The sequence below is a fragment of the Columba livia genome, chromosome 1, assembly GCF_036013475.1.
Source record: "Columba livia isolate bColLiv1 breed racing homer chromosome 1, bColLiv1.pat.W.v2, whole genome shotgun sequence".
Classification (NCBI taxonomy): domain Eukaryota; kingdom Metazoa; phylum Chordata; class Aves; order Columbiformes; family Columbidae; genus Columba; species Columba livia.
Window position 1 is genome coordinate 85,058,976 of NC_088602.1, and position 25,874 is coordinate 85,084,849.

Here is a 25,874-nt window from a genome sequence, read left to right on the forward strand (position 1 = left end):
TAGCATTGATCAGGCTATCTGCCAGCCTCTGCTGCTCAGAAATCACAAAATTTCCCATCACCTAGAGGGGCAGGGATGAGAAGAGGGCTCAGCCAGGGGCATAAATAATGAACGTCAGGAAATGATTGATCGACTGGCTAACAGAAACCCCCTCCAGCTCCCCAGCTTGCCCCTGCATTACCACGGAAGACTGGGAAGAGCTGGCCAGAGAGCAAAGCTTCCATCCTCTTGCGATGGAGACACAACCTCCTTGCATCCCCTAGCACACCTCTGCACCCAGAGGGGCCACCTGCAATGTGAGGCCAACTCAGTAGGAAAAGAATAGCAAAACCCATCCCCTGAGTATCTGGAAGGCTTTATAAGAGGCAAGATCTTGAGAGACACTGAGAATCCACTACTAATCATCCTCTGCAAAATGTTCTTATGGGTACTCAGCTCTCTTAAGAGGTAGTTGCCCAGCTCAAAGAAAACCCTTTCTTCCCCCAGCTCATGCCTGTCCTCTCAACTTCATCCTTTGCTCCCACTTTCTGACTTTCACAGGATCCCTCCCTTCTGACCCCTGTCCACCCAAAGGAAGTGCCATTCCTTCCTTTCTCCACATAATCCCCCATCCCATGGGACTCTGCAGGCTGGGAAGCTGAAGACCAGTAAAGTACTGGGTCCCAGCAAGACCCAGGGGTATAAAGAGAGGGGGTATAAAGAACAAAACCAGAATTTGATGAGGACACCAGGACAAGGACCTTTAACTGTATTAGAATCTGCAAGTACCATTTACGATCAAAGGATCCTTGGTTTGGGGGTTTTCAGCACAGAAAAGAAGGTGCCACCTGAGCACCCAAAGCCACACAATGCAGTGAGGAGGCAGGCACGTCCCCAGCCAGAAAACGCCTGTCCCTCAGGGTGCTGCCTTGCTGGGAGAGATACACAATGAATAAATCGGGAGCTTATTAAAGCATACTCACAGCAGATCACTCCCCTTGGAATACGAGTGATATTGCTGTTTCATAGGGCCACTCAAGCACTAACCCAGGCCTTGTTTAATAAACCATTCTTGGTTTATAATAAGCAGTAGACCAAACTTTAAAACCTCTGTGCTACAGCCACTCAGCATCTGTGCTGGAGAGCAAGGTATAGCCAAAAAATTATGATGAAGATCTCCTCTGTGCCATTTCAAACCTTGCACATGTTCAGAGGTGGTGTTTTGTGGGTCTTTGAAACCACAGATGTACAACTATCCAAGCCCTCTGTCTCCCAGCCTAGAGAATACTTGCACCAAAGCACATAATCTCTCTCTGCCACTCATTCCTTAATGCCTCCCTGGTTCTATCTTCTAGGTATAACAAGTGGTGAATATTTGATGGATGGATGTTTGCACTGGCTGACAGACCATAAACCCATGATTCTTGGAACCCATTGTGAAGGCTGGCCAGGCTATCACACCACAGTAGGAGCACATTTTACTTCAGCCAGCGAGCAGAGAGACCAGCCTGTCTTTTCAGACAGATTTTGTATTTATTACTTTGTATCAGATGGATGGACAGACAATCTTATAGTTATGACCTAAATCAACATTATATATTAAATGCTGCCCTTGGACAGACACTCAGTCTTTAAATGGCAGCATTACAAAGACAATGCTCAGAAGGCAGAAAAAGCGAGAATTTTTCATTCTGCTCTCAGCCATCTTTTCTTCAGAGCCGTACCTGCTGGCATCCACTCAGCTTCTCAAAACTGAATTCTCCGGTGAGAGCTGGAACTGACATTTAACAGAAATACCACCCCCAGTTGTCTCCTTGGTCAGTACCTCAAGCCGTTTCAGCATCACCCCCTCTAACTGGTGTCTGAGGGAGCCCAGTTCTGATCTTCAACCTTGTGCTGATCAGCTGCCCATCCTAAGACAGGAGAAAAGGGAAAAGTGTGTTTCACCAAGATCTTAAAACAGAAATACTTAATTCTATAAAAGGAAAAGCTATATTTAAAAATGCATAGAATGCCAAAACTAACAAAGTAATAAATCGAGACAGGGTCATGCCTGTAGTCCCTCTCCTCTCTCCGAACAGCACAGTGGGACAGCCAAGAGACAAATGAGGGAGAAACGGAGAGAAATACTTAAAAGTAATGGCTGATCTAGAGCACGTGGGTTGAGCAAGTTGTTTCCTCTTTCAGAATATGTGAGTAAGGCAACACTCCAGCAAACTCAAAGCTGGTAACATTTAAGACTTAAAAGGGAACAGGTCAAAGGACACCAGATTATACAATCTCCCCTCAATCACTATTGCACAAAATATCACTGAGGCAAATGAATTAAGATCCAAAAGCCAAACAATAAAAGCACTGTGTGTTCACAGGAACGAAAATAATGCATGACTGGACTGCAAATGTCCAAAGTATGAAGAATGCAGAAATTCATTATTCCAAAAATCAGCGCAGGGTAGCAGAGAGCCTGACCCGCAGCAATGGCCAGCACTGCTGCCCACCAGCATCAGCAGGAGCCGGGGAGCAGCATCTCTCCTGCCAACGCTGCTGTGGCCTCTTGGGAAGCTCAAGGCAGCACGAGGGGAATCGCTGTCCCCAGGAGAGCCCCCTCCTCTGACACCACCGCTCCCTTGGGAGTTTCTTTGCAACAGCATGGTCTGGCCAAAAGGATGCCCAGGGCCTTTATAAGCCTGTGTTCAGTGCGAGAATTGAGGTACGGGCAGCACACAATCTCTCTCAGTCTGGGCCTAAGAGTAGCTGGCACCCAATTTTCTACTCATCCAAGCAAGAAAGAATGATTAAGAACTGGCACAAAGCTGAGAGGCAGCTGAAGGGGTTTAGTGCCGCTGTTTCAGTCATAGACCACAAGTGGTCTTCTCTGCTCAGCAAAGATCCCAGGGAAGTCTGATGCTTTTCTTCCGACCTGGTGAACTATCACCAGGTGCACAAAAATCAGAAATTTCCCAGTGGCAAAAGTGATGACAGAAAAGGGCAGCAGTGTCTTTACAAGTGGCACTAAAATAAATTAATAAATAACGCAGCAAACCAACAAAACCAAACAGCCCTGTTCAGGGCTATAATATCAACGTGGAAGTTGTTAAAGAGAAAACAAACAAACAAACAAACAAACAAACAAAAAATAGAGGAGGGAAATCAATACCTGAGCAACCTGGGGTATGGAGCTCTGTTCTGGGTTCACATCACATCCAGCTCTCAGAGCTGAAAGAGCTGGTTGGGCTATGAGGAGGTTTGAGCTGTGATTGAGACTGGTTTGCAGCAAGAAACACCAGGATAGGGACTGGTCAACTTTTACATTAGCAGTCCAATGAGAACTCAGCCTCTTCCCTCTTTCCCCAATAAAACTTCTAACTGTCCCAAGGAATTTTGGCACCTCTCCCCAGCATGGATTACAGGAGGGATCCTGTACAGGGCTGCTGCCTATTTTTTTGCACCCATTTGTGAATAAAGTGCAACATTTTGGGGATGACATTTACCAGAAGCAGCAAAGGTGTAGATGGACTCAAAATGAGAATGGAGAGCAGCAGCTTAAGATACACTTGTTTTGGGGAAAAACTGTGACTGAAGTGCAAAATTAATGGCGTAGCTTTTGCCTTAAGCATTCATGGCTTTCATGGTCTAGATGATTAAATATCTTTCTGAGGACCACAGGATTTGTAATACCAGGTGTAGATATATATATATGTATACACACATAACATTGTCATGAAAATTCGATGACAGAAAAAGAGAGAGAATCAAATGAGCTTATAACACTCCAGCCAAATAATGCAGAAAGGCTCCATTTTGCCTCCAGTGAACATTGGTTTACATTTTTTAAAATGAATCTGCTGAGACCACATTCACATATCACCACTGGTTTCCCACAGACATTTGAGCAATTGAGTTTGACGCACAACAGAGTTCTCAGAAAACAAATGTCAGTCACAGAAACTAAATTTTAAAATCATATGGGCCAATATCCCTCCCAGAGGCAGCTGTGCGTTCCTTCAGCCATCGGGAAGCACAAATATTGTGTAACCAATCCTGCCTATCACAAACCAAACAACCACCTCCACCGGAGAGTATGTCCAATAAATACACACCAAAAGGTGTTTTAAGGACAGTTATGCATTAGATCAGTAATAGAAAACACGTGAGAGAACCATGATGTGCTGGCTCGTGGAAATAATGGCTACACCAAAAGCATTTTTAGGACTCATCCACTCATCCCTAGGTGTTGCCTGAGACACAGCTGGAAATCCTTGCTGTCCATGTGGGAATCCCACAGCAGGATGTAGGGAGATAAAAGGTGCAGAAGGTCCCGCTTTCTTGACTGTTCATGAAGGTCCCATGGGAAGGTTCGAGTCCTTCAGCAGTTTCTCCACATGAAGACGCTTCACCGTTTTGTGCTCCCGCACAGAGGGTTTCGTCACCCCCTCGTCAAGCCCCTACACTTCCCAAGCACAAAAGTAGCGAAAGCACCATGAAAGCACAACAGTGCTGGCATAAAACGTGCTCCCCCGCCCTCTAATGCAGTTTGCCACACAGGGCATCGTAGCCTACCTACTAACATAAAACAACCAGTTTCTGGGTGAATAAGAGCAATTGTACCACATTTACTATCAAAAAGCATTCGCCCAGAGCAAGCCAGGAAGCAAAACTCAGAAAGGCTGCAATATTTACTTATTCCCTTAAAATTATTTCTGGACCAAGGCCTGTAGGACTGCTACATTAAGCCACGTTCCCCCATTGAGGTGGCTATATCTCATTAGCAGATCAGGGGCTTTTTTTCATTTCTGTATTACAAACTCTGTTTGCCTGGCCCTTGACAAGCTCCTGTGAGGCAACAGCCCCGCTGCAGCATTTGCAGGAGCAAGACCAAGTCCCCTGTAGACCATTGTTGGTTTCTAAGAGGACACCTCCATCTCTCAGCACAGGATCACAGCAGGAAAGTGCCCAGAGTTTACTCTCAGTTGGGTTTTGTGACTCACTATTCATAAGCAGAAGCTCCTTTTTATCATAAGGTTAATTTAGATGGGAAAGGTCAGGACAGATAGGGCCAAGCTAGAGATCAAAATGAACTGTTAGGGACCTGCAAGAGAGTTAAATTTTCTTGCTCGTCTTGGACATGCATCTCACCTTAAAAAGGCACGTTGGCAATGGTCAGCTATACGACGATATAAAGAAAGCGAGACACATCAAGCAATTTTTCTAGAAACTGGATAGGGGTTGCTAGGACATGACATTTTTAACAGCAGCCCCAGCAAAACCCCACACGCTCATATTCGGCTACACATAGGGTTTCACTAGAAATCATGTTAGCCACCAGCTCCTACCCTTAAAAGGAATCAGATTAGCAGGGAGAGGCAAGCCTGAGGTCAGAAACTTGCTGCTATTTGTTTGGGTTTGTTTTTTAAGTAAATGCCGTGCCAGCTCTTCAGCCTGGGAACAAACTTTGAGGTTGAAAAATGCTCCTGACAGAACCAGTTTGATGGGTGCCAGGCTACGGGCAAGACGCTTCAGAAACAAGTGTCTAAAATTAGCCATTGCTAAATCATGTAGTCTAATGAAGCCATGCTCAGTTCCCACCTTGCTTTTCTTCTACCTCAACCCAGATTCAAGAAAACACTTAGGCACACTTGTACTGCAAAAATGACCATCGCCTTTGCTGCATAACATGAACTGCCAACCCAAAAGCTTACGTGGTAGCTGGTATTTCACTGAACAATGGGCTTTTTTCCAATTCGCTTTCCTGTTACAGACCATGGCTACTCTTTTCTCATCTTTTTTTTCCTCTGAAATTGGGCTTTTTTATTACTTTTGCCCTCTGCGTCTTGTGTTTTCTTCGGATACGGTTACACTTTCATCTCCGTATTTCTAGTTTCTCCAGATTCCTTTCGTCTCTGGCATTTCCAGATAAATGCCAAATTTGAGGACTTTCTGAAAAGTGAATTGAAGTACCCAGTCTTAAAGGTACAATAAGGAAAGAGAACAACCCTCACTGATTCCTGATGGACACCTCTGACCACAGAAGCACATCACAGGCCCCAGCACGGTGAGGTACCCGGGAGCTTGAGTACATCCTCAGAAGCACACGCTGAGGCACCTCAGCCCTTTTCCTCTCCCAGTGCACACCTGGGGGTACAGGGAGCAGCCTCCTTCCTACAGTGCAAACAGGCTCCAGCTTTCCAGAATGCTCCTCCCCACAACTCAAATCGGGGTGGCCGCTGCCTCGTGTGTATTTCTAAGCAAGCAGCAAGGCTGCGGTACACATACATATGTGCATCACGTCACAGCATCACACATCCATGTCACCTCAGACTCGGGAACACGCAACAGCAGCTCCAGCATTACCCCCTGTATCTCTGCACCATAGAGTGGCCCACAATGGGAGCCCACAACTCGCCCTGTTTCACTTAGCAAGGCAAAGTTAAGAAGCATTTTAATGCTGTTACTCAAGTACTTACAATGGGGACAGCGTTTCTGACAACCGATTGCTCTCCTAAAAGAAGCGCTCTTATAATGAGGACTATTATTTTAATTAACAAGTGGAAAGCACAGTCTGGGGATGAGGTAATTTCTAATTATTGCAATGGGGTTTTAAAAGGTATGTACTGGTACTAATAAAAGTTACTGACCCCACTGGAAATCACTGGTTAAGGTTCTCTCCCTTGCACTAAGCAGACAGTCAGACCAGCCACCACACCATTAAAACCTACAAATCTGTGAAAAGTTTGCTGCAGTCGATACACTGCAGTTCATAATGATTATTTTTTGTCCACAGTGCTGCTGTTTGTTTCAATCCATTTAGTGATTATCATGAGCTCCCCAGTTCAAATTAGGGTAATTGAGAGTAAGAGAACATGTAATAAGTTTTTTTACTAAGGGAGACGTGCCGCATTCCTTTCTCTGATTCATTTGTTGACTCTGTTGACTTGCAGTCATGTTTTACCAGTTATTTTCCTTCAGAGATGCCAAATGCACCATGGACTATGTTGTGTCGTCCCTTTCTTACAATCTCACCATCAATGAAGATTTTAAATCATACGTTTCTCTTCTGATTTATTCTATTAACCTACAAGGGAAGGACATTAAAATCCAATGCGAAGATGGTTTTGCCTCTGACTTTTTTTCGTGGCTGAAGCCACAGATAGAAAAACTAGAAAAACTCATGTGTGTCAACAATCCTTAAAATAAATACTAAAAAACAGTCTTACGACAAAACCAATGCTAACCATACCATTGTCTGGGATACTTCACATTCTTCCTCTAGAGGAATCTCAGTCACCCGCATTAAATGACTCCCAATTGAGACATGAGAACTGGCAGCAGCGTAAATACCCACGGAGCACCGGCTGGTACAGCTGACAGCCAGATGGGATCAGAATGGCAACAAAAGATAACACTGGGTCTGGACAAGCAGCTCTGGCACCTGCCTGAAACTTTGGAGAGTGCCCTCAGATCCCCACTCCAGCAAGTTTTGTCTTTGACAAGAGGCAAGTCACCTGAGCCTTTCTTTGCCTGAAATTCCCATCTGGAAAATTAATATAGCGGGCCTTGCCTCCTGCTAATGAGGTGCTGAGATCCTACAGGAATGCAATGCCCTGAGATAGACAAGAGATGGACAGGGAACCAGAATAAAAAAAAAACCAACTTTGCATCCAAAGGAAAATCAGAGGAAGACAACTCAGGATAATAAAAAAGTTTAAACTCTGTGTCTGGAGCTACAGTAAAACACAGATATGGCACACTGTATGTACCCACACAGAAAAGCAACGCAGGACTATTTCCATTTTGTAATAGCAGAATTTTTGTAGTCACGGTCCAGGGGCTGTCAGGCAAGACCCAAGGAAAGGCCACATCCCTCATTCAAACAACTACTAATATTGTGTGAGAAACAGTTGAGCACTTGCACATACAAAACCTTCCGCAGGCACTTCGCTACCTCGCAGCCTTCCTGGTGAGGCAGGGAGTAAGTGTTATTCCCACCTGCCAAAAGATAATCTGAGTTGAAAAGGACTACTGAATGCTGCCTTTGGAAAGGACTACTGAACTACTGACTTTGACTCAGCTCAAGCTCTCAATGCTCCCTCCACAATTCCCATTGTGTGTCAGGACCCAGTTTCAAGTTCGTTACCTTCATGTTTTGAATTAGCACCTGCCATCTGCATGAAAATGTACTATTTACAGCTACCATTTCAACGGCCTTCAAAAACTATTAAAACTCTCAGAAGAGATGCAGCTCGCTCCTTCCAGCGCTGTTGCAAGACATGGGCTCCTGTGTGCTCTTCTCTGCTTTGCCATGGATTCAGGGCATCACCCATGATTAAGTCTCCTCACAGCACCATCTCTTCTAGGTGTGCACAAGAAATCACAACGATGTCTGTAGGACTTCACTGGGGAATGGCACAGATTTAATGACTGTGAGCTGCTTCGCAGTGTATGAATGAAATACACTATAGACTTACGAACCATAAAGTTAATAAGGGCTAACTATGTATTCCTTCATTAAAATCATCAGCTGCTGATTTGTACTGGATTTCTCTTGCTGATTGCACATAATAGCAACACTCATGTTCTTTGTTTATGAACGTAAAAAAACCCCATGGTCTGTCTCATCTCTCTGCTAGTTCTTGGAATGAGGAGCATTCACCCCTTAATTTTGCAATTGGTATCACACCAGTTCTGGAGACTGCCCAGTCTCTGCCATAATTCACCTGGTTTTGTGCTTCCTTATAGCTGGAGTGGGCTAAATGCCATTGGCTCCCCACTGATTTACACCGTCCAGCGTCTGTGTCAGTCTGATATGCAAAATAGTTTTTTCCATTTGACCACACGAAACATGTTAAAGAGAGCTGCCACACATTTGCAATTAGGCACTGAAAAATCAAGTGACATGACTCATTGTCTGATTTGAAAAACCTCTGGTTTAGCCCAACAAAACTAATTTTAACAAACCTATGGTGAAAATGCATTTTTTTAAAAAGGTTTTGGGTTGTTGGTTTGTTTTTTGGTTGGGTTTTGTTTTGTTTTTTTCCCAGGATACAAGAGCTGCAGGACCTAAAATAGAAGGATGGGTTATAGGACTTTCAAAGCAGAGATTTATCATGGAAATTCTGACAACCGTCAATGTGAGCAATGCCGCCAGGCACCACTCACAATCCACTGCATCTTTCAGACCTGTCGGGGTTTTTTAGAATGGGCTAAAAATAAATGGAGCAATATATACACATACACACATATATATTGTTCAAAAAAGAACAGGTGGTCCTGCCAGCAATATAAACACAGATGACTTTTGAAAATAGCTAACAACCACCCAGCTAAGCAGCCTTTCCTAGCCATGCAAGCAGCACGTTCAGAGCTCTCTTTGAGTTCTCTCAGTCTGCAAGCCACAATCATCTGGGATCCTGACACTGTCGTGACGAGGTCTGAGGACTTCCAAGAGTCTTGATCTCCATCACTCAACGTATTCGCACAATTCCACCCTCCTGACCTTCTGCGGATTATTGCCCTTCTGAAAATAACGCACATGGAACAGCTGGTGGGGCCAGAAATGTCTTGAATGTAAATAGCATAGGTCCCAGAGATGAGGTTTATGTCCTCTCTTCCAGCTCCCCACCACTTGATCTGACCCTCATCCTCATATAACAAAGAAGAGTCTATACTGAATGGGAAAAAGTATCAGGGTGCTATGGACAGCCCACACGGGCTCAAACAGACAGTCTGGATGACTGAGTGTTGAAACCCACCAAGTCTACCACCCACAGGGAAGGCAAGGAAGAAAACAGGAAGCAGCCCTGGAGTCTCAAAACTTAACCAAAGCCTGAAGCAAAATGAAAGGATAACATTTTACCCATGGCTCCCGTTGTGTCTCCCCAGTCCGTGAGAGGGAGAAAACAAAGTTCACGGGTTGCAGCACATACACGAATTCTACTGTTTGGTCACTTCTGTGCAAGTATGAAAGCATAACAAAACAACTCACTTTGCTGGGAACCTACTGTAAGGTTCAGAATGACCTCTTTGTAGCCTTTTTCTCCTTGGTGCTTAGAAAAAAGGAATTGGAGTACTGAGTCCACTTCTGGGCTCCCCAGTTTAAGAAGGACAAGGAATTAGTGCAGGGAGTCCACTGGAGAACTACAAAGATTATCAGAGAGAGACTGAGAGGGTTGGGTCTGTTCAGCCTGGAGAAAAGAAGGCTGAGAGGGGATCTCATCAATGTTTATAAATATCTCAAGAGTGGGTGTCAAGAGGATGGGACCAGACTCCTTTCAGTGGTGCCCAGTGACAGGATGAGGGGCAACGGGCACAGACTGAAGCACAGGAGGTTCCATCTGAATATGAGGTGAAACTTCTTTACTTTGAGGTGCCAGAGCACTGGAACAGGCTGCCCAGAGAGGTTGTGGAGTCTCTTTTGCAGATAGGCAAGACCTGTGTGGACACATCCCTGTGCAATCTGCTCTGGGTGAACCTGCTTTAGCAGGTGAGTTGGACTAGATGATCTCCAGAGGTCCCTTCCAACCCCAACCAGTCTATGGTTCTATAATAATTGACACCTGCACCATCTCCTTTTAATTTCATGTCATCCCAAACCACTCGGTGTTACATCCATTCACAAGAAGCAAAGGAGGTGGTAAAGATTATAAGTGCCAAATGGTTAAACACTGCCACAGGGGAGCACATTTGCTCCCACTTCGGAGCACCAAGCCCCTGGATGCAGGATCTCAGCAGCAGGGAAGGGCTGGCAGCTCTCCCACCGCACCCGCACACCTTCACCATGCACACATGGACAGTCCACCTGTCATGGCTGGAGACAGCTTATCCAGCATCTCAGCCTTCATCTGCATAGGAAAAACACTCCTTCAAAGTTGAAGAGAAAACTGGCCTGCTGTTATCTCAGAGAGGCGCATAATTGAGTCGGCAGGATGCCGCCGACTACCAAATGCAGCAGATGGCTGTAGGCATCATCCAGTTTAGGATGACAAAGTTCGAACAAAAGAAAAACAGAAGGCAGTGAGCACATCTTCTGCGCCTGGCTACAGGGCAGGGGATGAATCTTTACACCATCAGCGTGTCACCCAGCACACGGACGGCTTCCAGCTCTCCAGCTGCCCTGCTGACTGTGACCAAATGACCAAGCCTTGAATTTGAAAGAAAAAGAGAGGAAGAATCATGTGGTCACAGAAAAAAGAGACAAGAAAGAACCACTGACTGTCTGATACCCTGTTTCTAAAATCCACAGAAAAAGATCTCTGTAAACCTCCGCATGATACCACGCCTAAATGTCAGCACTCTGACTTCCAGGACTGTCTCACATAGCCTGCAGGAATTCAGAAATAAAATTATGACCTGCAAGTATCTATACACACCATTTCACTCCTGGAAGGTAAATGGCTGATGTGAAAGCATGCAGAAAAGGAGACAAGATGCATAGATCTGTACACTGTACCACGAGTGGTGCCTTACGAGGAGGGCTTGGTCTGCAGTGGCATTTAGGAGTTTATTTTTGCCAATTCCACCCCAAAGGATCACAGAAATTAGGAGTGGAAACATTCCTTCCATTTCCCAGGCGCCTTGCTCACAAAGCAGCTGGCTACAAGGTTCACAACGACAGACAGACTGGAGTAGACAACAGTGATACAGCTCCACTGGAAGCAACACAGCACAGTTAAACAACTTACAAATAAATTTTTGCTCTTTGTGAACACAGTACAGCTTATATGCCCAGACTGACTAGTTTATAATAGTCACTGTGGTCACCGATCCCAGCAAGACACAGAGACATCACTCGTAGCTCTGCAGCTGGGAATGGCAAAAGCTCTTTTGGCCACAGAGTAAAGCAGCCCGTGTTTCTGAACACAAATACTGTGTGTATTCTTGCTTGTGTTGCAAGAGTGGGGACCCGCCACTTACGACACCTGAGGTTTCAGTAGCCATAGCCACTTCAAGGGACCAGAGCAAAAGCACTTAATTGTACTCAGAGAGCCACTCATGGGAACATTTTGGAGTGCAAAGGGTATTTGGAAGGGTAGGAAAACACTTTGTGCTCAAGAAGAGCAGCAAATAGTCCACCCAGAAGTGGCTCTGGCAATTAAAGTACCTGGCCATTAAGATATATTCCATATGCTCCACACCGTTCATGGAGCTGCCACACAAGACCAGAAAAGGGAGTTGTCATGTTTGGCCTGAGCTGCTCATGGCTCACTTTGGGCCTCGTTATGCCACCCTCCTCTGGCAGCCAGTGTCACTGCTGTGTCCCCAGCACAGCTGCAGCCTGTGTTGCATAGAGCTGTGAGAGAATGTTTCCAGCCCACTTCCCTTGCTGAGCAAAAAGCACTTGGGAAGGAATCAAAGAAGCCAGGGCAATATAAACCTATTTTCTGACCTCTACCATTCAGGGGGGAAAACAACCACCTACCTAAGCGATGCCCAGATTCTATTTCTATTCTTGACCCTGCAGACATTTTGCAGTAAATCTCTGGTTTACACCACAATAGCTACAGTCCATTGTTCGGGGAGAAGGTGTTTACCTAATCCAAGAAACAATCACAGAATCATAGAGTAGTTTGGGTTGGAAGGGACCTTCAAAGCTCATCTAGTCCAACACCCCTGCAATGAGCAGTGACATCTTCAACTAGATCAGGTTGCTCAGAGCCCCGTCCAGCCTGTCCTGGAATGTCTCCAGGGATGGGGCATCCACCACCTCTCTGGGCAACCTGTGCCAGTGTTTCACCTAATTTCATCGTAAAAAATTTCTTCCTCACATCTAGCCTGAATCTCCCCTCCTTTAGTGTAAAACCATTAACCCTTGTCATATTGTAACAGGCCCCGCTAAAAAGTCTGTCCCCATCCTTCTTATAGGCACCTTTTAAATACTGCAAGGCTGAAATAAGGTCTTCTCGGAGCCTTCTCTTCTGCAGGCTGAACAACCCCAGCTCTCTCAGCCTGTCCTCACAGGAGAGGTGTTCCAGCCCTCTGACCATCTTGGTGGCCTCCCTCCAACAGGTCCATGTCTTTCTTGTACTGAGGGCTCCAGAGCCCAGTAAAACACTGGAACTCATCAGGATAAATCGTTTCTTCGGTGGATATTTTTGAAACACTATTTAATGTCAATCCATGTTGTGGGACAAAAATCTAATCACGATATTCAGTCACATACCTTATCAAAGTATCAGCCACACAATGTCTGTGTGGTTTGGTTGAATTATGAAACTCATTATGACTCAGTTTTGCCTTCAAGAAAATTTGGATGTAAATGCAAGTTCGTCATACAGAGTGTTCTGAAGAATTATATGTTTGTGACACACTATAAAAAGGTAAACAATAGCAATGGTAATACTTTGCAAAGGTAGCAGTCATTGTAATTTGGTTAAATTCCAGCCAGGAGGAAATTTGCACACTGGTTTCAGCAATAAAGGTTTCCTGAAACTTGCTTATTCATTAGAATTCATTAACTTCCCCCCAGTGAAAAAAAGCTCACCCACAGTGGCTATTTGAATAGCCTTCTGCTCCTTGTCTGGCCACAAAAAGCAACAGGAGGGTAAAAATAATAGGTCCTTTGAAAATGTTTCTGTAAAGATGATGCATCCCAGAATAAATTTCTACATAGTTGTACAAAGGAAAAAAAGGGCAACACCATTTGCTAAAAAATTGACAGCCGCCTGCTATTTTGGAGAGCTCTCCTCTAATTGCACGCACCTGCTGTGGAATGGTATATTCTAAAATATATCTCAACAGTAATGCTGCTTGGCACCAGCCAAGTCCCCCCAGGAGGGACCCAGTCTTCACAGCTTCACAGGAACTGGGGTTTTCTTCCAGGATGACATTCAACTGGAAATTAAATAAATTCACTGTGAGCCTCTTTCCTTGTTCCACCTCTGCTCATTTCTATCATATCACCTCTCTCTCTCTTCCTCCTTTCCTCCCTCCCCTTAATGATGATTTCCTATTCCCCCTGCCCCCAGCATCCCTGAACCCCCTCTTACCCTCCCACAATGCAAGATTTAGGCTTGGTTCCTCCATTTGTTATTTTCTTGGCTTGTGAGATATTTTTTCCTTCTCTCTCTGCTCTGGTCATGCCTCTGTGTTTTACATGCTCTAAGCTCAGAAAACTGAGGTAACCCTTTCAGAACAGTACTGCTTTGAGAGACACGAGAAGATCACCATACTCCTCCATCCACGCGTCCTGGTGGCTGTGACAACCTCCCACCAGCTCTGGCCTTCATGCGGGTCACAATCCTCTCCCTCCTTTTGCTCCTTCACTCTTGTCCTGCTCCCTTGTATGTACCAGCTGCCTGTGACTCCTCTGGTGCCTCCAGCCAGAGGTCCTGGGAGCTCTGCTTACACCCATGCTGGGTACCACTCCTAAGAGATAAAGGTAACCTCAGGATTGATATACAAGGGTCTCTGTTTCTACGCCCAGGTCTTCCTCACAACATAAGGCAAATTATTCAGCTCTCTTCGCCGCAGATTTCTGTCTGTAACATGGTATTTGTACTCCTGGATGGTTTGAGGATACTTGCCCTTAAAGTGTGGCAAGCCTTGAGCTGCTCTGGTGACAGGGTCATAGATGAGTTTCCAGCAGATCCCTCTGGGAGCAGGAGACACAGGGTCTGCCAAGTGGACATTTGCAGGCACGTGCATCCAGCTTGTTCCTCAGCCTGATACCAGCTTGGCACCCATGCCATGTGTATCCACACACGGCTTCTCTTTCAGGGGTGACCTCATGGGAAACAATCTTGTCTCTCCAGGATTTCTTTAATTGCCTGCAATGGAAAAAAGGGACAGCGAGACAGCTGGAAGCCAGAGCAAGGTGGATGGGATAGGAGGGTACACTGGGGATGGGGACACTGTGTCCTCTCATTCCCACTGTGCCAGCTGACCCCAGGCAGCCTACAAGCTGACAGCACCCACTGTAGGTGCTGAGCTTTTGAATTCAATGGGGCCAAGCAAAGGGTCTCTGCTGGTGTAGGGGGCTGCTGATGCCAGGCCAGCAACTGTGATGCCAGCCCTAGTGTTAAGGGTCAGGTATGGCTTGCTGATGCTCACCTCGTGTGTCATCTAGGGCATGCCATTGGCAACAGACCAAAGGCAAAGCCGCGGGACGCATACAGGAGACCAGAAAGCTCAGAGTCCTGGCAGGCAACAGACCTGCATGTTTCAGACCAAGCAGAAAATCAAAGTCTTAGAGGTAAGACCTTCCCCAGAGGAAGGGATGCTCCAGACTAGGGCAGCAACAAAGCACAGAAGGGGCTCCTTTACCTTTTGTAATGAGCTGTGGGCACTTTATGGAGCCCTGAACATATCAATGCCTCACTGTAGCAATCTCCACTCAGTAGCTTTCCTGAAGGCCTCACTTACTGTAGACAACCTCTTCGGCCCAGTCTCCATTGCATTTTTGTGGTGTACTACTTTTCAAAAACTATTTTCCACCAGTTCCAGCGCTTCAGGGAGTGCTCCAGCTCCCAGGAGACAGCACCTGCTTCCAAATGGGAAAATAAGAAAGAGAGAGATAGTGACTGCAGTGTAGTCTGGTCTGCAATTATCTGTGGGCAAATTAAAGAAATTATCTTTACATACAGTAAAATAACTGATAGCTTCCATCAACATCCCAAATTTCTGCAAAACTTTTCCTGATTTCCCTGAAGAGCTTTAAAATGTTGATAATCTGAAAGAGTAAAGATAAATTAGGATGAGACAGACAGGACAAGTGCAACCAGGGAAAGAAGGGCCCCCAAAATCATCAGCATATGTGGGAAGAAAGAGGGGGACAGGGATTGTGAAAGAGATCCTGGGTAGAGACCTAAGCCCACAAGAAAAGGAATACTGGAGCCTAAAAAATACATAAGGAGGCAGGATGGCAAGCTAGAGGAAACACAGAAATTCCTAATAAATGCAGGTCAAGCAGATATAGTCTAAGGAACAAGCAAACCACTTATTCCCTGATAAAAATACTGTTTATGCAAGAGTGACATCACCACCAAGTCTTGAATCAGCAGGTTCAAAGCAACCAAAGACACATGAACCTGTCGATGGTTTTATAACGTCTAAGAAAGGTTTTACAGATACACAGCTCTCCAACTTTCACATGTTCAAAGTTTTTAGCTGCTAAGCTAAAAAGATACTAGATAGTACTTAATAGTTAATCTGTGCAGATTCACTCGTCCTCCACATCATTGCCAGGAAAGAAGCAGCAACGGTTTGAAGAAACAAGGAGTGGAACATTCAGCTCCAGGCACCAGGTTCACATTCACCCCAGGACGGCTTCACCAAGTGCTGCTGAGAGATGCCAAGAGGCAGCTCTGATGTTACAAACAACCAACCCTGAACTTCAGGTGACACGATGTTTCCTACGTGGCAGGGCCATGCCTTCACCCTCGTCCCTCCTGCAGCTCATCTCCAGTGCTGTGCTGGTTCCCAAAACTGCGGGGGAAACAACAGGTCAGACCAGAGAAGCTCAAGGCCCACTGCTTCCTTCCTGGGGTGCCTGTGCCTAGGCATCCAAACTGAAAATGATGTTGTTTAGCAAACTCAGGGTGCAAGGAGCCCTCATTTAAACAACAACAAATAAAATGCCAGCAGCCTGTCTAGCAGCAACTGCAAACCTTTGCTGGTGATGTGAATGGGGTAGCTGAGTAGGGGCAGGGGGAGAAAAAGTTACAGGGGTAAGAAGCTGTTCTCTCCATCAACGTTACCATTAAGATACGAACCGGAGGGAAATTCCTCCTGCTGCTCGTGCAACATCCCCACAGGCTGATGAGAGGAGCAAAGTGATGCATAGGGGTGACTGGCCCACACATGAGCTGAACACCACATCCTCCCCAAACCTTCCTCCCCGATCACTGGCTGTGAACGGAAAGGCACAAGCAGACGGATGGAGAGGAACCCAGGGACCCCCTCCCTCCTCACAGGCTGTTCCCTCCGCACTGAACTCAATACACCGGGCAGCGCGGGCTCTTGCACCCGAACACACCACGCCCGCGGCCAAACGCGCCTTCGGAGGGAAAGACTGGCAGAAAACCAGACGGCGGCAGGAACCCTCCGCCCCGGGAAAGCCGCGCACTCGCACCCGGCGAGTCAGGCCGCAGGAAGCGCCCGGCTGTGCCCTCGCAGAAAAATGAAATAAAAAGAGAGGGAGAGAATGGGGAGCAACCAGCAGGGAGGCTGCAGGGCGACAGCGCTGCTCCGCTGCAGAAGGAGACGCTGACAAAGCCCGAGTGCTGCCCCACTCCGGCGCTGCGGCGCCCGGGGCCCCCGGGGCGGAGGCGTCGCAGTTCCCGCCTCTCCCGCCCAGGGCGGGGCGGGAACGCCCCCCGAGCCGCGCCCGACCCTGCGCGCCTGCGCACCGCGGATCGCCGGCAAGCCCGCCCCCGCGGCGCGGTGCCCGCTGGGAGTTGTAGTTCACCGCAGCCCCTGCTGCTAATCGGAGCCAGCGGGGAGGACTCGGCTTCCCGTCAGCCCCCGCGGCGCTGCCGCCGGGTGCCGGCAGTGACAGCGCCGCCGCCATGGGCTGGGGAACTCGCCTGGGCCTCCTGGGCGGCCTGGCCCTGTGGGCGCAGCGGCGGCGGGCAGCGGCGGCCGCCGGACAGGATGGCAGCAGCAGCAGCAGCAGCAGCAGCGAGCGGCGGGACCTGGAGCTGAAGCTGGTGCAGGTGGTCTTCCGACATGGGGCGCGCACCCCGCTGCGGCCCCTCCCGGGGGCAGCGCCGGTGAGGACGGGACGGGAGCGGCGGGGCTGCGGAGCGGTGGCGGCTGCCCGAGAGGCTGCAGTGGGCGCTCTTCCCCCGAGGCGGCGGGGTGGCCGCTGCGGACCTGCTGCTGTGCTTCCATCAGTCTGGTTTTGGTTTTGGTTTGGTTTTCGCCTTCCGCGGCGCTACCGAGAGTAAATTTGGGGAAAACGCGGGAATTTGGGAGTGCTACAAAGATGATGAGGGGTCTGGAGCATCTTTCTTTTGCGGAAAGAGAGCTGGGTCTGTTCAGCCTGGAAAAGAGAAGGCTGAGAGGGGATCTCATCATTGTTTATAAATATCTGAAGGGCGGGTGTCAAGAGGACGGGACCAGACTCCTTTCAGTGGTGCCCATGACAGGATGAGGGGCAACGGGCACAGACTGAAGCACAGGAGGTTCCATCTGAATATGAGGAGAAACTTCTTTACCATGTGGTGCCAGAGCATTGGAACAGGCTGCCCAGAGAGGTTGTGGAGTCTCCTTCTCTGGAGACATTCATGACCCACCTGGACACATTCCTGTGTGATCTGCTCTGGGTGAACCTGCTTTAGCAGGTGGGTTGGACTGGATGATCTCCAGAGGTCCCTTCCAACCCCAACTATTATGGGATTCTGTAAAGCAGAACAGCGATGGCATGGTCCAACTGCCTGTTAGCGGGCGGGGGGGCGGGGTGGTGATGGCAGAGGGAACCATCTTCACGGTGGCTGCAGGAAGCCCCCCCAAGGAAGGACATAGCAGTGGGCTTTGCCGGGCTGGCAGCAATAACTTGTGTTATTGCTGCTGCCAGGGACTTTGGTCTTTAGTGCTTGGTGCTGAGCCGTTCCCCTGCACGTTACAACAGAGGCTTAGCAATGTGCCTTTATGTGCCTCAGTGTCATTGCAATTGATCTGTCTCCCCAAGGCCTCCAATGAGCTGGTGGCTATTCGTTCTGGTAGTTAGCTAAAGAAGCCTTTCAGTGTGTAACAAACAGCATCAATAGCTATTTCCTACAGATTCTTCTCCTGTAAGGGGAGGAAAGCAAGTCCTGTGTTTCAGGCACATCACCTGTGCATGATGCACAGCAAATCAGCAAATACAGGGTGCAGCACTGCTGTAATTTCTGTATGTGCTGCATGAAGACATCAGTTCCTTTTGGGTCTGTGTTGTGTTATTGGCAAGGCAGCACAAAATAACACCCCAGCATTGGTTTAATGCTCTTGAAAGTCCTCATTTTCTACTGAAGCACTGTTTGTCTGTTTTTAAACAGGTGGAATGGCATCCAGCTCTTTTAGATGTACCTGCTCAGACAAAGTTTGATTACATGGTGACTGACCTAAACGGAGGGCCTCAACCTCCCTCACCCTATGAGGAGCACTACAAAAAGATCACACTCAAGGTGAAGCAGTCTTTCATGGTGGTTTCATGTTCCCTCTGCAGACCTGTTTATTTCCATGTTCCACTGGAGACCCTTCCTTTCCTTTGTACTTAGGGTGGTGCAAATGCGGGACAGCTGACAACAGTAGGGATGCAGCAGATGTTTGCCCTGGGTCAAAGGCTGAGGAGAAGCTATGTGGAGGAAGCCAACTTTCTCTCACCAACCTTTAAGCCTGCTGAGGTCTTGTGAGTCTCTCGTTTCCCTTCTGGACCTTCCCCTGTTTCCTCCTTAATGAGTAGCCCTGTGCTAGGGAAGCTTTCTAACCAGCATACACTTCTCCACCATACAGCAGACTGGCTGGTCCCTGGGCCTTCATCTCTGCTTAGCCTGGAGAGCCCGCCACTAGAACTCACTCATGACACAAAGCACCCAGCTTCCCACAGCCCTGAGAGGGATGCCAGGGACAGATTCATCTCACCCTACATTTAGCCATTGACAGCAGTATTATGCATCTCTATGGTGAGTGAAGGGAAACAGGTATTTCTGGAGCACAATTTAACTTGCTGTAGATTACACAGATAAGTTTGGTGAGCTGAAGTGTACCCCTGCTGCTCACGTCAATAATGCTGGGAGTGTCTGGTTTAGGATGAGATAAAAATCACACCACAGAACTACACATTTGTTATCTCCACTGTATCTGAAGGGAAGTGAAAGGGCTGTTCAGATAGAGGTGTCTGTTTTTCGAGATAGTTATAGCAAGGCAAGGTGAATTCCACCACAGGTTTCCAAAGCCAGAGTGAAAGCAGAACCTTTAGTTCCACCAAGTCCTCCGCAGCTGCAGCCATATCCAGGTGGAGAAAGCGCTACCTCACAAACTCCTTTCTCTCTTTCAGCATCCGTTCCACCAATATATTCCGGAATCTGGAGTCCACACGGTGCCTGCTAGCTGGGCTGTACCAACAGCAGAAAGAAGGTTGGAGAGACTTCTCACCAGTGCCTTTCCTTTCTCAGTCTTCCCTAGATGCACATACATCCCAGCTCTCTCTGCTCTCTCTGGTTCTTGCTTCTTCCCCAGTTCTTCACTCCTGACCCTCTTCCCCTTACTCTCCTGGTTCTGTATGTTCTTTATCAACTTGTCACTTGCTCCCTCTCTTCGTGTAGCTTTCTGGGGATGCTCAGCTTGGATGTGTTGCCATGAATCCTGCAATTTCAGAGCTACTGAGGAGGTTAGCAGTAACCTGCTTCAGAATCAAGAGGGCAAAAAGTTCCAGATTCAGTGTTCACGAGCTGCACATCTGAAAAAAGTTTCTCGGAAATTCAAGTAATTCAAGTAATTCTCAGTAATTCAAGTAATTTCTCAGAAATTTAGAAGTAACTTGTAAAAGTTTGGTATCTGGAGTAACTTTCAGCTGTATCCTACAGCTGACAGCTACTTGTATGTCTTAGAAATATGCTCTGGGTTTTGAAGATCTTGTTTCTGCTCCCTCTGTATTCAGTTCCAGGAACAAATAGCAAAACTGACTTGCCATAGCTCCTTACACCTCATGACGTAGCAGCTGATTTTTGTCACGTACACAAATACTAGAAAAATGAACACACAACTGAAAGCTTCACAAGGTGCACACTAGACATCGCTGTGGAATTAAATGCTGTGTGTACAAAAACAAGCACAGTGGCTTGTGTTGCAGGTGATAGCTCAGGGGGAATTACTAGCTGACAACAATGAACTTGAGCACAAAGCCCATGGGAGTGATTAAAGCAGTCTAAAGACACACAGATGCACTAGTGATCACATAAACTTCCTTCTCGTTCCACAGGATCTGTTGTCATTGTCACTGATGAAGCAAGCTCTGAAATCCTCTACCCCAATTACCACAACTGCCAGCGCCTGAAATGCTTGAGCAGGTAATTGCCAGCCATACCTCCCCATATGATTTCACTGCTGTTTCATTTCAGCAGTAGTAATTTAAAACAGCACGTTTGCTTCCCATTTCCCAATTTCTTCCCCTGCCACTTACTGTTCTTTGGGCATGGTTAGCTAGTTATATAAAATAACTCGGTGAGTGGAGTCATACACCAAGCAGAGGCACCAGAAGAAGAAAAACAGAGACTTTTTCTTGAAAGACCAATTTAATTTAGTCTGTGTCTAGCAAACACTCATTACTAACTAATGTACAGCTATTCTGCGGTATTGCTGCAGGGCAGAATTAATGTCATCTACATTCCTTAACAAGCCTTTCAAGTGTGAACATACTGGGCCTCCTTTTTATATTGAGTTTCTGGTTTGGGGGTTATTACAACATTCGTGTCACTTTTATACCTTGAAGAAACTGAAATATACACAGCCTTGACACATTTAACAAAGACTAATGAAGTAAAATAAGGAATATCCTACCTAGAAAGAACAGTCATGTTTGCAGAATTAAGTACTCTAAATGTCTGTGCCAAGTTAGGCATGGGGTGGAAACTGAACAAGAAAGGCAAATGTATTACAGTTTGGTTGGATTATACATTAGCATATTTTTGTCCAAAATTCAAGAGTTGTCAGAATTCACTTGCAAAAGCTCATTATATAATGCTCGACTCTGCAGGTCAAGGGTTGTTCTTGGCAGCGCTGAGGTGACGGCCCACAGAAGCAGTTCATTCAGCCTCCTCTAGTAACATCAACTGTCCAAAACGGGAGTAAATTGGAAGCTTTTCTGCTCCCTCCCCCCCAGCCCACCAACTGAGCACGTTTTGTGACCATGTCAAGGTGGATTTTTTTAAGCTGCAGTAAGAAGCACCACCTGAGCTCATGGGCTACCTCTGCCAGAACTTCTAGCACTTTTGATTTCAAACAGAAACTAGAGCTGTTCCTAAAAAAATTAAAAAGCAAACTTAAAAAACATTTCCCACCTCCACCCTAACAGATTAGGGTCAGAGGAAACAAAACCTATGCAACATATTTTGCTTGACATACATGGCCAGCATAGATTTTCTCAGCTAAATTTTTAAAAATAAAAAACAGGGTAAAGAGGAAAATGGCTTCGAACGAAACGAGGGGTGAATTTAAGCTATATGTGAGTATCTAGGTGTTTCCCTTTTCCCACACCATACAGCAGTCAGTTCAAACCTTCTGCCCTTTCTTCTTTCATGAGCCAGTTAAAGGCTGCTCCCTGAAGACAAAGACTTGTACTGTTCCAGTATGACCAGATCTGTTAGCTGATACACAGCCCTTGCTCATGGGAACCACTTCTGGAGTGTTCACATCTCATCTTTATTTTTTCCTCTGCCTCTGTGAGAGCAAAGAGCCAGCTACAGTCCTTGAAATCTGGACAGAGTGTCTGTCTGCTCTGCAACTCCAAACATCAGGAATCCCTCAGTGTTCTGTGGTGCTTCTCTTCTATGCCTCACTGATATGAGACAACTCCACTGGGCTGGAGTCACAAAAAAAAACCCCAAAAGATAGAAAGCCTGATGTATGAAAAGTTTTTGGTTTGTTTTCTTAATTCCTTAACAGGCATAAGATGAAGAATGCTTCGCAACAGCCAGGTATCTCTGATGACTTGAGAACAATTAAGGAGAAGATGGGTATTGATGGTGATAAGTCTGTGGATTTTTTTCTCCTCCTTGATAACATTCTTGCTGAGCAGGTGAGCTGAGCAGTTCTATTGCACTGTCACAGAAAGAAACATCCATCTACCTACGTATGGATATATGTATATATGGAGAAAACCACCAAGTGCCAACACCCGCTGATACCAGAGGGTACCCTAGTGCCTTTCTATGCAGACCAGAAAGTTTCTAGAAATAGCATGGCCTTTTTAAAACCAAGACATGGAGTCAGCCTTGCTCTAGGATGAAGACTCATCTCCAGTATTTATGTTCTTACTTTGAAGTCCAGTATTTCTTTCATGTGTAATGAAGTAGAGCTAAGAGAGCAGTTAGGCCTTGCTTTACCCCATTACAAAGTGTTTTCCCTAACAGACATCTTAATCCTGGTTCCAGTATACTACCTGTAAGCCAAGTTGCTTCTGCTACTGGCACATTTTTTGGCATGCTTGTACACCCCTTAGTACCTCTTGTTTGCTGGAGCTAATGGTAACTAGTCTGTCTGTCAATTGAATAGTTCAAGGCCTTACACTCCCTTCACACAGAAATGTATCCTCAAGAACAAACATCCATCCTTTTAGTACATGGAGAAAGTCTGTCTGTTTAAAACCATCCTAGAACTCCTCATATGAATACCGTAGTACAAATGCTGTGACGTGAACAGCTGTTTTCTGTGGGCAGTCACCCACGTGTTCTCAGGCTGAGTTCAGAAAGGGCTGAACCCTGTTCCGCTGCGTCTTCTCCTTTCAGGTGCACAATTTGCCGAGCTGCCCTGTGCTGAAGAACTTTCAGCAGACAGTTGAGCGTCGATCTGTTGACTCGCTGCTTTTCCTTCTGGAAGACAGTTCAAGGTGATTGCCTGTGTCCATGCCTCCAGCCTTAGGGGTTGTCTTAGCCTTACCCAGGATGGAGGAGCTATACCAGCTTACTATGGCAGATACAAGCCCTTTCTGATCTGCCGCATTCCGCCACCAGAAGCTACTGCCCCCTCATGAGGTTCGTGCCTCAGCCATCTCCATGAGATGTCCTTAGGAACATAAACCAGGAAAAAGAGTCCACACCGAGGAGGCCAAGATGTGGTCTTAGGTCCTGTTTTGCTGACAGTGGTGGAGAGAGTGGTCTCCAAGCAGTAAGCCACTGAGGCAGGCAATGAACGCCTCTGTTGCCACAGTTAAGTGAACCTGCGTCAGAGGCAAAAGCAGAAGAGAACAGGAGATGCTTCCAGCCTGAGCACTGAGGCTGCACAGGCGAGGCTGCCCTTGCAGAGGCACAGCGGCAATCCAAATTCCAGCCCAGCGATGGCACCTGCGCAGCTGGGCTGAGAAGTGTTGATGCTAGTGGAAAAGGTGATGCCAGGCCCTGCACACATGTAACTACTTGCAAAAGAACCTGTTGTTACTTGCAGTTAATTGCCTCCTCCACAGTTGTTTGTAAAGGTGGCTGTGTTGCTAGCCTAGCAGCCGTTTTTGTTTCAGATTCATTCACAACTGCCATGTTCGCCAGCTCTTGTCAGGCAGTGGTACAGGACTGGGTCTTCTGTTAGGACAGTCATCCTCAGCCTTTTCTTTAACTTGTATTAGAGGTGTTGGGTACTGTAAAACTGATTTCCCGCACCCCACAAGGAGTCCCACCCAGGAGATCCACAGTCATGCTCATTCTGCATTTCCACTAATGTATTAATTAGGTAGAGGGAGGCTTTTTTTTTCACACAAGAAGATTTCCCCTTTCTTTAATACAGGGATAAAAACTGATTTTTAAATATAGCTGCTCCCTTCTTCAATTCCACCCCCCATTTCCCGCCAAAGACCTCAACCACTTCAGTTGCTGTCAACTATAGTCATCTTTCTCTAGCTGAAAACCATGCATCCAAAAATGACAACTAGGCAAACAAAATATAACAGCATAGAGAACATCAAGGAGTTTCTAGGTTTGCCATTATGTGGGCCACACCTCATGAGACTGCTTGTTAACACATCTCACCTCCCTATCTGCAATGACATTAGAATCTCTGTGGTGACCATACAACTGCTGAAAAAGTAACCACAGCCATTGCATTTAATAGTTCTTCGCTACACTCGGTACATTACCAATTTGTAAGAGGAAAGCAGGGTCCCAGGTGTTCGTTTGAATTTTTTTTTTTTTGAAAGTTTAGCAACTAGTAGATTTATTTCTGCTTCTTTTATAGAGAAGTTCTTCAGATGAGTATTGGTCTCCTTTTCTATGCCTTACAGAAGAACATTACAGAAGCAGTAGATTCCTCATCTCCAGCTGAAAAGGCCAGGTACGGGGCAGATCTCCTCCTCTAATTGTTATAGATTGACTTGCTGTCAGTGCAAAAAGCTGGTTCAGAAAGATGTTGAATGCATGGGTAAAGAGAATGGGTGCTCACCTGCTAGAAAAACCACGAGTGCCACATTTGCTTTTGCTGAGTTAGACTGTATGTGCAGCGTACTCTTTGTGTAATCAAGACACCAGCCGTGAGCTTTGGATGCCCCATTGTAGCATTAGCATCTAGCCATCCATGGAGGAACACAGCCAACATTTTAGGTTTGTGTTGTTTTTTCTTTCATTTTCCTTCCCTTTTTATCAGAAAGCTCATTCTCTATGCTTCTCATGACACTACCCTTATTCCTCTCCTGGTGGCAATGGGCACCTTTGATAACAAGTGGCCACCGTATGCTGCAGATGTGACCCTGGAACTGTATCAGCACCGGCCATCCAAAGAGTGGTTTGTTCGCATGACTTACCATGGCGAGGTAAGATCCCAGTGAAGTCCATCTCACAAACCTTGGGCTTTTGTTTTTGTCATGCATGCATAAAAAAAAAAAACCAGAGTAAGGCACCTAGAGCATATCCATGGTAGCCCAGATCTCTTTTCTGTTGAGCTATTTATCTACTGTGAGTTTAGGCAAAGACTTCGAACCTCTGCCTCTCTGTGTCTGTGCCTTGACTAGCACGTTTCCCTGACACAGAATGCATCATTATCAGTAAAAAAAGGGCTTTGGCAATGCATGAGATCTGCGATTTTGTCTCTTTGTCTTCACAGGAGCAAGTGGTGAAAGGATGTAGAGCAGGTCTCTGCCCACTTGGAGAATTTTTAGAAGTTCTTGCACAGTACTCTGTCAGTCCAGAGGAGTACAATAACCTGTGTTCCCAAATGGAGGGGCATCAGCAATCTGACTCATAAATAGCTTGTCTTAAATTAAAATTAATATCTTGTCACAA

The 25,874-nt window shown here is 46.5% G+C and overlaps 1 protein-coding gene and 1 long non-coding RNA gene across 9 annotated transcripts; one reads left to right on the top strand and one right to left on the bottom strand.

Annotated features, from left to right (window-relative positions):
• Positions 1-73: 73 nt before the first annotated feature.
• Positions 74-17,335, bottom strand: LOC110365396 (uncharacterized). Of its 4 annotated transcripts, none has more exons than XR_010473077.1 (4): positions 15,238-17,335; positions 15,025-15,126; positions 13,675-14,741; positions 74-1,892 (listed from the first exon to the last, which is right to left on the bottom strand). It is a non-coding gene; the product is annotated as an uncharacterized LOC110365396 (long non-coding RNA). The 4 variants fall into 4 exon arrangements; XR_010473079.1 differs by lacking the exon at positions 74-1,892 and having other exon boundaries at positions 11,274-14,741; positions 15,238-15,454; positions 15,556-17,335; XR_010473078.1 differs by having other exon boundaries at positions 13,675-15,454; positions 15,556-17,335.
• A 105-nt stretch (positions 17,336-17,440) lies between these two features.
• Positions 17,441-25,874, top strand: ACP6 (acid phosphatase 6, lysophosphatidic). Of its 5 annotated transcripts, XM_065065152.1 has the most exons (10): positions 17,441-17,684; positions 18,951-19,079; positions 19,173-19,303; positions 19,952-20,031; positions 20,876-20,963; positions 22,558-22,690; positions 23,400-23,500; positions 24,835-24,930; positions 25,240-25,405; positions 25,696-25,874. In XM_065065152.1, the coding sequence occupies exons 1-10, from the start codon at positions 17,481-17,483 to the stop codon at positions 25,834-25,836; spliced, it is 1,269 nt and encodes a 422-aa protein (XP_064921224.1). In that variant the 5' UTR covers positions 17,441-17,480; the 3' UTR covers positions 25,837-25,874. The 5 variants fall into 5 exon arrangements, with proteins under 5 accessions (XP_064921224.1, XP_064921235.1, XP_021155404.2 ...); XM_065065163.1 differs by lacking the exon at positions 19,173-19,303 and having other exon boundaries at positions 17,460-17,684; XM_021299729.2 differs by lacking the exons at positions 17,441-17,684; positions 18,951-19,079; positions 19,173-19,303 and adding an exon at positions 19,458-19,577.

Coding starts and splice junctions, on each gene's coding strand:
- ACP6 (XM_065065152.1), top strand. CDS start 17,481: ATGGGCTGGGGAACTCGCCTGGGCCTCCTGGGCGGCCTGGCCCTGTGG. Junction 19,304..19,951: donor TTTAAGCCTGCTGAGGTCTT/GTGAGTCTCTCG, acceptor TCTCTCTTTCAG/CATCCGTTCCACCAATATAT. Junction 25,406..25,695: donor GCATGACTTACCATGGCGAG/GTAAGATCCCAG, acceptor TTGTCTTCACAG/GAGCAAGTGGTGAAAGGATG.